The 13,352-nt window shown below is 41.0% G+C and overlaps 2 protein-coding genes across 3 annotated transcripts; both read right to left on the reverse strand.

Annotated features, from left to right (window-relative positions):
* Window positions 1-145: 145 nt before the first annotated feature.
* Window positions 146-13,334, reverse strand: galk1 (galactokinase 1). 2 transcript variants are annotated; one of them, XM_056366024.1, is made up of 9 exons: window positions 13,197-13,334; window positions 12,525-12,681; window positions 11,925-12,114; window positions 11,636-11,755; window positions 10,949-11,084; window positions 10,651-10,832; window positions 8,677-8,827; window positions 8,421-8,583; window positions 146-887 (listed from the first exon to the last, which is right to left on the reverse strand). In XM_056366024.1, exons 1-9 carry the CDS (start codon window positions 13,232-13,234, stop codon window positions 813-815), a joined length of 1,212 nt encoding a protein of 403 aa, XP_056221999.1. In that variant the 5' UTR covers window positions 13,235-13,334; the 3' UTR covers window positions 146-812. The 2 variants fall into 2 exon arrangements, with proteins under 2 accessions (XP_056221999.1, XP_056221998.1); XM_056366023.1 differs by lacking the exon at window positions 146-887 and adding an exon at window positions 6,300-6,437.
* On the reverse strand, window positions 3,311-6,038 carry LOC130162331 (BTB/POZ domain-containing protein KCTD21-like). Its single transcript, XM_056366025.1, has 2 exons — window positions 5,611-6,038; window positions 3,311-4,341 (listed from the first exon to the last, which is right to left on the reverse strand). The coding sequence occupies exons 1-2, from the start codon at window positions 6,022-6,024 to the stop codon at window positions 3,877-3,879; spliced, it is 879 nt and encodes a 292-aa protein (XP_056222000.1). The 5' UTR covers window positions 6,025-6,038; the 3' UTR covers window positions 3,311-3,876.
* Window positions 13,335-13,352: the final 18 nt, after the last annotated feature.

Consider the following 13,352-nt stretch of genomic DNA (forward strand, 5'->3'; position numbering starts at 1 on the left):
ACCTCTCTTTTTAGTCAAAAAGTTTAAAAATATCCAGAGTCACACACTCATTCAACGGAAAGTCTGTACAATTTTTAATCGTTTGTTTTCTGTATCACAATTTTTAAAATTCAGGTATTGAAATCAAGATACCGAAATAAAAACATTATTTCAAATTCATTTATTCTCAAAAATCCAAAATACAGTGTACCTTCATTGTTAGATTTTTGAACAGATCAGGCTAAGATAACCAGCGGAAATGAAGAATAAGACTATTCCAGTATAACCTTTAAAAGAAAAGTGCAAAAGTAGAGCGGTTACAACTTTATCTGAAGGCAACAATATTTCAAAGCCATTACATATTCATGACTCACCCCACAGGTGTTTAAAATTAATTGGATTGAAATCTACCAACCTTTGTTTTTACCTGTAAGGGTGGGACAACTTACACCATTATTCCTTTATTATATGTATTAGTATATTGAGTTTGGCGAAATCACACACTTTGTGTAAGTCAAATGGAAATAATATGAAATTGTTCCAGTATTTTAATAATTACAGCAAAGTCATAATTTTATTTAACAGTTGCTACAAGTAGCAGTAGTAGTATCTAGAAGATAAAGCATTGCATAATTGAGACAAAAATCTAGTAATGTTACCAGGAAGCATTGTTTTATTGTGAAGGCACTTCTTCCACATTGACAAAATGCTCTAGTCTGCATTACAGCACATCATTTCGATCGTGAGAACTGAAAAAAAGGGTATAATCAAGTGGTAAAGCCTGTAAAAAGCGATGAATCTGCAGTCCTCATACAGAGATGTGTTGACCAAGGTCAGGAGAGACTGAGAAACCGAGCTCCCTCTGAAGGAGTCGTGACATAGAAAGTTGGGGTTCCACTGTATCGCTCCTGAAGAGGAAGAGAAAACAAACACATTCACAGACAATGAGTGTGTGAACTCCTGCAACTGAAGAATAAATGAAAAGCACACGGTCCATGCATCATAGGTTCAGAACAATTCATGTTCATCACATCCCCCACAGTTCTGGAAAGGAAGTTCAGAGAGAGAGCAAGAGGAAAGCACCGCTGGCTTTGTTTTCACAACTAGACACCTTTCCTCCTCAGCTGCGACGTGTCTTTTCCTCCTCCAAATTTCCTCTAGCCTACTACTGCTTCCTCCAGACTAAAATTACACACTCCATTACTCATCTGATTGTCCCTGCAAGTCATTTAAAGGCCATCGAATATAGAACTCCCACGAGGAGACACAGGCAGTTTCATTAGTCGTTTAATACTGTGAATAAGCTCATCTTCATGTGAAAATAAGATCTAAATGCAAGACAAAATGTAACTTTGACATATATTCAATGTTTTAGGTCTAATTCTCCTTATTTATACTGAATTATATTGTTTGTCCTCCCTCTGTAACTCTACCTTATTTCTGTCCTGCTTTTGACTATTATTGCTTTTGATTAATTTGTCAATGCACTTTGTAAACTCTGTTTTTAAAAGGTAATATATAAATAAAGTTATTATTATTATTATTATTACTGAGCCTATGCATGTAGCCACTATACCTATTACTACACCTCATCAAAAATGAAACTACATGTTGTGGCTTGAGAGACACCAGTTTTGGATATAAACTTATTTACTTTCTGGTTTAGTGAGATGAGATCAGTTCCTTCATGTCTGTGAATTAACTGGAGCTTGAACCAGAAGCTGATTAACTAAAAGAGCGGAAACGGGGGAAAAACAGCTAGCCTGGCTCTACAAAGCTCAACTGACTGATGTGGCTGCTGATCAATGTCACGGTGATGACGAGAGTCCAGGAAGTCCAGGAAGTCTGGAGAGAAATAAGGCTTTTCTCAACCGGAGTTCATGTCCAAACTTGTGTTCTTGTGGACTTGTGAAACATCACAGCTCGAGTACTGTTCCAATTCAAAGTCCGCATCAAGCTAAGTACAGTCCGAATGTAAGCAAGTGTTCTTGCCCCGCCTGAGAGCTGACCTCTGTGGGCCTGGGGTAGCCAAGTAGAAGAATTTTCATTCTCCGGTTGCTATTATGTTTTCAGAGCTTTCAGAGGCATTCAGGACCCATCAGTCGCATGGGAACAACCTGTCATCTGGCAGCTAGCAGTCTGGCTTCTCAAATGACCGGCCAGTCAATGTCCATCATCATCCTGGGGAGAACAGTCTTGTCTCTGTACACCCGTTGGTGGTTTACTGCTGGCTCTGGTGTCTCTGTAGAGTCTGGATATTTGATGTAACTTCTTTTGGAAGATAAAATTTGAAATGCAATATTTGTTGCTGTCACATCAGGTCCATGTTTTTTTGGACAGTAACAGTGCAGCTGGACTTTCTACAGATCTCACCACGTTTCAATGAAAATCAATAAATATATATAAATAAAATGAACAAAGGCGGAGCAAAACATATCAAAGACCGGGTAATAGACATATCTTTTGACTCCAACCCAATAACAATTAAATTTTTTCTTCCAAAAAAGTTTGACTTTAACTTTGACTTGATTTTGTCACAGTCCAATAACGTAGAGCTGTATTGAAGTGTAATCACCAGAGCCGACCTGAGCTTTCGGCAACAATACTGCTGTCCCAATCGCTAAATGATCGTACTCCATCCCTCCCTCCTCTGGAATTTGGACTCCTCACAATTCATCACTACCGTACTGAGAAAATCCTCATGTCTGCTTCCAGTTCTGTGCTAAACTTCTAGGCTATCACAGCCCTTTTGATTCATTTGAATGTGGGAAGTGCGCTGATGCAGTGGGGGTGGGGGGTGGGGTGGTGGTGGTGGTGGTGGTGGTGGTGGGGGGGGTTGTTCATAATGTCACATGGCAAAAAAGATGAACCTGATTCTGCTTTTGCTGCAACACAACATGACATCATCAGTCAAGGCGCTGCATTTGGCAGTTATATACATGCAAACACGCCTGCAAAAAGTGGACTCGATCGAACCGTCTCACCAGTACATAAAACAGCACACGGCCACCAACTCAGCCCCCTGCATTGTTTTAATGTCTATATGAATACAGCCTTAGTCTTTCCTGCACACACACACACGTTGGCAATGGTAACATAACATGAAATGTAGCAATGCACAAATAAAGGCAGGGCAGTGAAATGTAGATGTATGCTTCACATTTCTTCCAAAAATTGGCTTAGTAAATTTTTTACGAGGTAGGAAATGCACTAAATGCCTTTGTTAGGCCTCAAGGATCAACACCATGCATTTTGGTAAGCATCCATTAAGAATGTGCTTATGTGCTCTCAGACATGATTGACAGGGAACAGAAATCTACATAGATCATAATGTAATAAATGAAGAAAGTTTATTGGGGCAGCTACAAAGTTGTATGGAGAGTGGAATCAAGCCCAACCCCAGAGCTGCCACATGTAAATATTCCTTATGACATTATAAACAGAGTCAACATGGAACATTTCCACCACATTTCCACATTGAAAGCCCCAAAGCTGTCACTTTAACTGCTAAATCAAGCTAACAATGGTTCAGATTCCATGTCTGAAAAAAGCTAAGTTACATCTAAATGTTACATATAAATACTGACAATATGACGTGTAAGCATGTGGAAAAACTTTTTATTATTATTATTTGTATTATTATATAAAATATTCTATTTAACAGAGCTTTTTATCTATTATTTTGGTAAATTCTTAAATATAATATTCAATTACCATCTAGTCACAATGCATATCCTTTTTATTTCTACAAAAAGTTAGTTCAACTAATAATAGATTTGATTAAACAGATTAAGTTCTAAGGGTAAGTGGTTCAGATGTGACTAAAAAGAACTGTCCAAAGTTCATCAACTTGGCATGTTCTTGTGTTTTTTGTTAGTTTAATTCTCCACCCAGAGCTCAGCCCTTGACGAGTCGCAGTGAGGTGCAGTTAAGAATATCCGCTGGGTCCGGAGTCACCAGATCAACCCTGAACCCTTCAGCCAGAGACACCTTCAGCAGCTCCTCCACAAAACCCTGCATGTCTGTGATTTCACAGAGGTTCTGGTGCATGTTCATGATTTCATCTGACCGTGTGACCTCTGGGTTACACACAGTTAGTTCCTGGTAGCGTTGTTTGTCATACTGGTCCTGCGGGAGTTCATCGGGCCGCGGGACCCACTCCAGTTTCAGCCTGTTCTGCCTCGGGTTGCATGGGTGGGGGCTGGTAAGACCCTGGGATGTTCTGTAGGAGAAGCGCTCGCAAAGCAGACCGAGGAAAGCTCTCCAGGTGCAAAAGAGGTCGACTGTAAAGGCTTGCACGGAACATGTACGAAGCTCATAGTTTTCTGGCCCATGGCGCAAGTTAAAGTGGAGAATGCGGACCTGGAATGAGAGGGGAGAAGATGCTGACAAGACATTCTCCAAAGTGAACACAAATAAAGAACTGGTCTTTCCACGTCCAGATGCACACACACAACCTCCGCTCATGATGTATATACAGTAAACATCAGATCAGAAGGTTTGTGAAGGCCAGTATCTTTAGAATTTCACAAAATCTCTCCATTGAAACCAAAGCGAAGATATTCATGTGCCACATGGCTGGATTAAACTGTCCCTGAGTAAACATGTTCTGTTGTATCAAGCTCCACTTTATTAGATGAATGTGTACCATCCCTCTCCACAAGACAGATGCTACCTGCAGACTTTACCCCAGTTGAGGGTCATTTTAACTGGCTGCAAAAAAAGTTCAGGTTCAAAGGTCTTTAGTTTCACATGCCTTGCAGAGGTGAATGTGTATCGGCTACAAAAACACAGGTGACTTACACACAGTACAAATCCTGTGTAAACAATGGTGGAGAAGTGAAGCTGCTGCTGCTGGTGTTCTGGTTGTATGTTACTGTCACTATACAGCTTGTATAGACATGGTGTAAAACTGTTTATTGTAGCTCATTTTACAAATAGGCTACATGGTTTGGATTTAGGCTTGGAACAATATTTGATAATATCAAGTATTACGTTATTTCTCGCCATAAGCAATATACATTGATTGTTTGAAAATGTATCAAACAAGGCAACTGAAACATGAAAAATAGAACATACAGTATATAATTATATTATAACCCTCCCCCACCCCCAACAATAACATTGTATATCGTGATATTTCCCACCATATGAAATCATTTTCATAATATAAAAACATATTTATTTTATTGTTACGGTTGTTAAGTATTTAATATATGCATTATGTAAATGCAACCGCACCTCAATAAGGTAAGATGATATAATTATATTATAACGCCCCCCACCCCACCACAATAATATAGTATATGGCAATATTTGGTCTGGACTGTATCAAGATATTAAACTTTGGGTATCGTCCAAAACTACTTGTGCAAATTATTTAAACAAATTACATGTTCAGTGTAATTTGATGCACATCATTATTGATAAAATTACCAAATAAATCTCTCCTCATTATCACTTTACAAGGAAAAAGTCTCTCCACAGGAATTATACTTCCTCGAGATGTCATATTAATTAATGAATTAATTAATACAATGAAATGAAAAGTTGTCCAAGGTGGACTGTCACTGTAATTCAAATTAAAAAGTGACTTGATTTGTTGTCAGACTGACCTCAGTACATACATACCTTGGACTCAACGTTAACAATAATCATGGCTCCGAGAGGCCCTCCTCTGAGGCTGCGAGGAACTGACGCCTCATATCGGTGAATCTCCTCCAGCAGGGGGTGTATCTGGAAGAAGTCAGCCTCTCTCTGCAGCAGTGCCAGCTCTGAGAAGCCGTCCGGCAGGTCCAGGGAGCTGGAGCGCAGGTAATTTAGAATGTACCTGAACACTTTACCGTCGCGGTCTATGAAAATGTTTCCTTTGCTATCCCTGAGCATGGGGATTTGTCCTGTGAACATGGCGCCAAGCATCGAGTCACGGCAGCGTGTCAGAGTGTCCAGGGTTGTGGTGTAAATTTCTCCACCAACATTTAATGACACCGGGTCCTGGAGAGAATTCCTGTTGCTGTTGTTGTCCGGCGAGTTGAGGTTCAGCATCTTGGAGGTAAAGCTGTGAGTTTTATGATCTTGTTAAGCTGATGTTGTTGTCGGGAGGACAAGGATCCCTCTGCTCTGGTCAGGAATGCTGTAGACTGAGGGATGTGGAAGTTTTAAGTGTTTCTTTTAACTCCAAGAAAGACTTGTTTCCTTTGACAGTCAGCAAGGCGCAGTAGTAGCCAGGATACGGCCGAGTAAGAAGAGATGCCAAGTCAGTTTCCAAAGCTAAAGATTTATAAAACCAGAGTTTCAAACCAATAAAAGGCTGCTGCTCTTTCCCTTCTCACTGTTGCTTCAAAGCAAACGCGTCATCCTTTCAGTTTTAGATGCAGGTGTTTCCCGAGATCTTGTGTGGTTAAATTTACATCTTTGTTGATGTATCTCCTGAATGGTGTCAGCCAACAGCAGCAGGCCTAAAGCAGAAAGGCAGCAGGGCCACAGTGACCAGACCAGCATGCTAATGACGGGACACTTCTGGCTCCGTCTCTACGAAGCCTGCTTTTATTCTCAGTTCTTACCCCCTGATCTCTCAGTCACACACACACACACACACACACACACACACACACACACACACTGACACACACATACACACACTGGAGCTGTCTGAGCAAGACACGGGGGACTGGGCAATTTGTCTGAAATGCCCCCGTTAAAGTGACAGCCAGAGCACTGAAAAGTGCTTTTTATCCCCTGTGAACAAATGAACAATGTCCTCAGACATTTCATTTCAAATACCCTTTGGAATGAAAAGGGTTTTTTTTTTTCTTCAGAAAACAGAATCAGAAAAAATGAAAAAAACTGATGTGCACCTGTTATTTTACACTGCAGCTAAGTTTTTCAGTTGTCCAATAGTACTACCACCACTACTACGACTATTACTACAAATATCTTTTAAAGTAAATGATAGTAGAGAGTGAGATTGAGAGAAAGGCTTGTAATGTGTATGTGTAAATGCTATATCCACACAAAACTGCACTTAAATGTAGAAACCTAAAACACCTGGATCTGATATGGGTGAGCATAGATGGAGGATCTAAAACTCTTGATATCTGGAATGGAGAACATCTCTGCAGATATCAAGGTCACCAAGGTCAGCTACATGTCTACATGTATATTCTGTACGGTTTAATCTCAAGCAAGTCTTGTTAATCTCAAATAAACCCAGTGTTAATGTAAAAATACTGATTAGAGCAGTTTTCTAGAATAACCAACACATTTTCACACTGTCACTTTTGTATATGTAAGGGACTGTTTACCTCAGCTACATGCACAATGCTACATCTTAAAAAGCCTAAGGCTGGGAACACAATGGATGTGTGGAGTATGCGTGGCTGCGGAATGTCTTGGTTTGCATTAAAGCATCTCACGCCTCGCAGCTGTGTGGTGTGATCTAGACCCTACTCTGGTTCTCAAAGTAGGGTCCGAGGACCCCCAGGGGTCCTTGAAAGGGGTTCCTGGGGGTCACCAGCAAAAAGGGGAATAATTCATTTGCACTATATTTCCGTCCATAAGTAAAACAATGACAGAATGTGTGACTATTATGACTATTTGATCATGGGTTTCAAACACTTTCTGTAATTAAAAATCTAAAAGCAAATGTCTCATCAGATGGGGACCCTGGGACAAAGTCTTACTAACTGGGTGTGTGTAATTTGTGTTAGTTTAGGGGTCGCTGATGTGAAAAAGCTGGAGAACCACTGATGTAGAGTTTCGGGGTCACACCAATTTTTCACCTGTGACGCGTGTAGCTCCCAGCAAAAACAGACAAGACAAGAGAAAAGACCTGGTGATGTCATATTGACGTCATACCAACTACATCACATAAAATTAACACCTTTCACTGTAATTTCAATGTCTGAAACTGAATATCACACTTTTGTTTTACCATTTTAGCAGCTGCATGTGGAGACAATGGCCTTTTAGTGATGTTTTCAGTCAAAAATAAATCAGAAATGAATTTATAATGAAAAGAAAATCCAACATTCAAGTAACCTGGAAACTCTGAGTAGAAAGAGCTGGCATTGGCAGTGACGCAGCCACCACACACGCAACGCAGGCAATGTGTTCCTTGGATAAGTCCTTATGATAATTCTATTTTCTCTGTGACTGAATAGCTCAGTGTTCCTTCACAAACTATAACAAAGCTGTGAAGCATGAGGACATGGATCAGTTTCTCTACTGAACAGACACAGATGAAGCTGATACTGATCTTCTCATCAGACTCAAGCTATTTGCCAAAATGTGGGATGTTTCATAACAACTGACCAGCTTTTTGTAAATTGATGATAATCCTGTGAATATACAAACAGGACATGTGATCTTTGTGTGTGTGTGTGTGTGTGTGTGTGTGTGTGTGTGTGTGTGTGTGTGAGTGTGTGTATGTGTGTGTTAACCTTTATGTGGAGTATGGTTCTGTCAATGACATCGGCCTGCATCAAAGTCACAGTGCATCCACCGAATCCTCCGCCTGTCATCCGGCTGCCGAACACCCCCTCCACCTCCATGGCTGCAGACACCAGCTCATCCAGCTCGCTGCAGCTCACCTCATACAGATCTCTGCCACAGGGACATCAAGTTAGTTACTGTGCAGCTCCCACACTCCGGCCTAAACCCTGACTCAGGGGGGGGACACAGCTGCTGAAACCGTACCTGAGAGAGTTGTGGCTCTCCACCATTAGCTTGCCGAACTCTCTGTAGGCTCCTCTCTTCAGGCTTTCAGCAGCTTGAGCAGTTCTTTCTATCTCCTCAATCACATGACGAGCTCGTCGATAGGTAACATCATCCAGTCTGTCCTTTGCCTCTGGAATTATAGAGAAGGAGAAAATAAAGTCAGCTTAATCACAGGAACTGAGCAGGATGGTGTGTTCAAGTCTTGGCTCTTTTTCCTACAACCTATAGATCTTCTCTGCACATTTGCCACACAGTAGTAACTGCCACACACTTGGGGATGACAGACTGACAAGCACAAAAGAACTGTAAACTATGACAAGATGCAACACAGTTCTGTCTGTTCTTTTACTTTCTTTTTCGGGCTATCTTTGGTTGAGTGGCGGAGGCCTGTAGCAGCAAGTGTTGGCATGACAGCAGAAGAAGAAAAAGCAGGTAACAGGATGTCAGGGTCTATTACAAAAATCTGTTTCCACTGTCCTTTGTTGTATTTAATCTGTTCCAACTTTTCCACCTCAGCAAAGTGTGATTTTTTAAATTTTATTTATTGTTTGTTTACTCCTAGGGACAATGCATGTTAAAGAACATCAGTCGAAATACACAATGTAATGTAAACATACTGGATTGTACAAAAATGCTAATTTACATCCGTAGTCCCTCGGCAGGTAACATAAAACAAAAAACATTATAAGTCACAATACACCACTACAAATATCACGTACACAAATACATTTTACTGCGTACTAAGTGAAAGATGATCACAGATCTGGTTTGACTTGAGCCAATGTTTGAGATGTGTTAAAGGTGGGATATGAAGAACACTGCCTTATTACAAGTGGTTAGCCATTCCCATATTTACTTCCCTTTACTGTTAAAACAGTTTGTCCAAATGTGGTGCACCTATGAGGCACTTCACAGGCCCCTCTAGTGGTCGCCATAGTACCAATGTCACTGTTAGCCCTCTAATTAATGAATTAATGTAAAAGGTGGTGGGGCCCAAGCAAAACCTTATAAATAAAACAAGCATATTTAAAATTTTAGAAATTCTAAAAACTTAATAGATTATATTTTTCCAGTATATTGCAACGGTGAAATTAAGTAGTTTTTTTTTTTTATTTATTTATTTTTTTTATGTAAAACTTTTATGGTTTTCTTGAAAAGTGATTCTATTGATTTAAGTGTTGTTCCTTCTGTAAATGACCAGCTGGTAAAACAATATTCAATGTGTGAAAAAATCATTGAGTGTAAAAATATTCCGGCAGAATTAACTGTGAGAAATTGCCTGATTTGCTTTAAATATTGTAAATAAATTTTATGGTGTTTGACACCTTTTCTGCATGACTTTAAAAAGGACTATATAGAGTCCAATGTAACCACCAATTATTTTTATTTTATGCACCAACTTTACAAAAAACAGAGGATGGAAATGTACCTGCTGGCTTTGTATTTTTGGTATTGGTACTGTCCTTTTTGTCTGTACAGTACGAACATGTATCTTGTCTTACCCATGCCCATGCCAACTCAGATCCTACAGACTCCATAGACCATGAGGCTAAACAGTCTCAACAAACACAAAACGTTTCTCAGGAGGTGTTGGCAGATGTGTTGGAACTTTTGACAAAGCCGCAGACATGAGATTGGTATTAATTTTCTCATCTGACTCTTGGAAAAGCAAATTCTTCTTATTTTCCAAAAATACTGAACTATTCCTTCAAGGGAAAGGACAGAACTCTGGAACAGAAGGAGCAGTAGGAGACCACAAGAAGACAAGGGCAGTAAAATATAGGAAAAGAGAGAATTACATCAGTGGAATGGAAGAGGACAGGATGAGGACAGGATGGAGCAGGAATCAGGACAGCAACCTGGCCCAGGACAGAAAAGGACAGTTGGTAATAAAGTAAGACAGAGCGGAACAGAAAGGGTAAGCACGGGATAACAAAAAGATATACTTCACACCCTCCAGGTCCTTCGTGGTAGCATCTCGGAGACTGGCCTTTCCCAGGATGCCGGCAGCCTTCTCACATTGTCTGCGTCTTGTGGGGTACTCACTGCCAGTCAGAGAGTGCTTCACATTGGAGTTGGTGATGAGAATGACCAGGCTTGGATCTGCCAGGGGGATGGCGGTGGCTTCGAGGGACCTAAGTACAACAACAAAGAAGTGCAAGACTGATAATGCAGCGTTTTCTCTGATGTTCTGCCAAAAAGAGACCAAAGACTCCTGGATTAATTTACTCTCATTGGATGTTTACAATACCTGCAGTCAATCAGCAAAGCATGTCCCTCCTTGCCAAGCACGGACACAAACTGATCCATGATGCCACAGGGTACACCGGCATGAGTGTGTTCTGCCTGCTGACAGGCGAGTGCTTTGGACACCTTGTCGCCATCATCTGTGAAAGCAGGACATAGAACATCACCAAAATCAAAGCCAACATGCAACATGCAGTGTAGGCTTGGGCGATAACCAAAAATTAATATCTCAATACAACCCAACCCGAGTATTGCAATATACCATATCATCTCTGGTTATAATATAATTATATTGTTGTATTTCATGTTTCAGTTATTTTTTAAAATAACATATAATTGAGTGTCATTTGAAAAACCCTCTTCGGTGAAATACTGGCAAAGTTACAGTACATCAACGAAAAGTCAGATGAATGAACACAATCAGTTTAGTGCCTGAAACACAACATTAAATTTAAATAGTTGTTGCCTTCTGGAAGTTTCTCCCATCTCCACACAGGATCTCTGGAGCTCAGCCAGAGTGACCATCGGGGTCTTGATCATTTCTCCCCCAATTACTCAGTTTGCTGATGTATCGATATGTCTTTCTTTGATAATCCCTATCTCTAATTTAATGAGGATTCCCTCCTGACTGCAGTAACTGAATATAAGAACCACACTGGTGTGACTGAAGTCCATGTAAACAGACTCTGACCTGGCTTGAGTTGCTGCAGGAATGTGTAGAAAGCCACCTCCAGAGAGGCGGAGCTGGACAGACCTCCTCCCAGGGGGACACTGCTGGCTATGACCGCCCTGAAACCGGGTACAGGAGGTGCTGAAGCGTGTGAGACACATAGATAATACATATTAAATAAATGTCCTGCAGTGTGAAAACAAGGCAGGATAAGATGACATTGGGATCGACAAGCTTCTCATTCACTTCAGGTCAAAACTGAAATATAAACTCCAAGATTCCAGGTGATGTTTTTAGTTCATTTGTTTACCCCTGTAATGTTGTATAACACCCTTCACATAGTTCGCCCAGCTGGGTAACCCTGGAGACAGCGGTGATCCATCACTAGGCAGGCTGAAGTCCACTCTGTGAGGCTCATCAGCATCCTCAGTTGCTGTTACCACGGTAACATCCTGGCCAGCGGTTTGACTGCCTACCACCACAGTCACCAGGGGCAGCGCCTGGCTCACCAAACACAAACACATTCATGCAGCTGAGTGGTTACTTTTTCATGGAAATGTCTTACCAAACTCCATTAAAAAAATCTGGCATTTTTACGCTTCTCACTTAATACTGATACATGGAAATTATATATCTATGTGCCAATCTGTAGGCTCTAGTTAGACTGCAACATTGTTAATGCAAAACAGGCTGGTTAAAATAAAAGTTTAGTTTTTGCTTAGCTAATTATTCCTGGGTGTAGTGCATGTATACAACTGTAGAGGGGCTCCTTTAAATGTTTTTAATGGATCACATTGATATCCACCATAAGTAAAACAAACATTAAATTGACAAATTTTTGAATGACATTTGGTGTGTTAACCACAACCAGCTTCACATTTCCTCTGAGTGAATAGTTGTGCCGTTTTACCATTGGAAGTACAAATCCCTGGTTGTAGTCGGTGTGCTCCCCTATCAGGTTGACTCTTCCAGGAGCACACACCGCCACCTGAGGTGCCTCTCCCCCGAAAGCCTGCCCATACAACCGCCGAGCATCCGCCACCAACTCGGACACACTTGGAAAGGAACTAGCCATTGAGCAAAAAGGAAACTTCAACACGTTAGAAATATTAAATGACTAATTATATCACTGAAGGCCGAGAGGGTGATACATACGCCTAAAATTCACCCAAATAAGTGACATGGAATAACAAAATGCAAACTGGAAGTTCTGGAAGGTACAGGGAACGTTTGGCACGTCGCGTGCTCGTACTTCCTGGTGGCATGTGATTGTTGTGAAGCTCTGATTGGTGGAAAAACGTCACTTGACACATATTCACACTTTTTTTTCATTTGTTTTCATTTCCTTCCAGTCCAAAGGTGCAGTCCAGCTTGGACCTGCTCTCCGGGTCAATCGGACCAGCTCTTTATTCACTCAAGGAAAAACACGGAGGAGGACACTACTCAAAAAACCGCTAAAAGCCTGGATGCTGTTGGCTCTCTGCTTCCACATCTCCTACAGCCGCAGTTTCCCATACAACCAGTTGAAAAAGTAGTGTAATGGTGGCGCCTGGTGGTCGTGTTGGAAGAATTGCAGGCTTACCTGGAGTGCACTGGGTGAACAGTATTTGAAGGTCCCATATTTTAATATGTTTAATTTGTAGTTTTGATATCCATAGGTTTCAAGTAACAAACACCATCTCTCAGGCCTCTGTAGTAACAACAGGTCGGTGAGCCAATCAGAAGAGAGGACGCTCTG

Source organism: Seriola aureovittata, chromosome 21 (genome assembly GCF_021018895.1).
Source record: "Seriola aureovittata isolate HTS-2021-v1 ecotype China chromosome 21, ASM2101889v1, whole genome shotgun sequence".
Taxonomy (NCBI): domain Eukaryota; kingdom Metazoa; phylum Chordata; class Actinopteri; order Carangiformes; family Carangidae; genus Seriola; species Seriola aureovittata.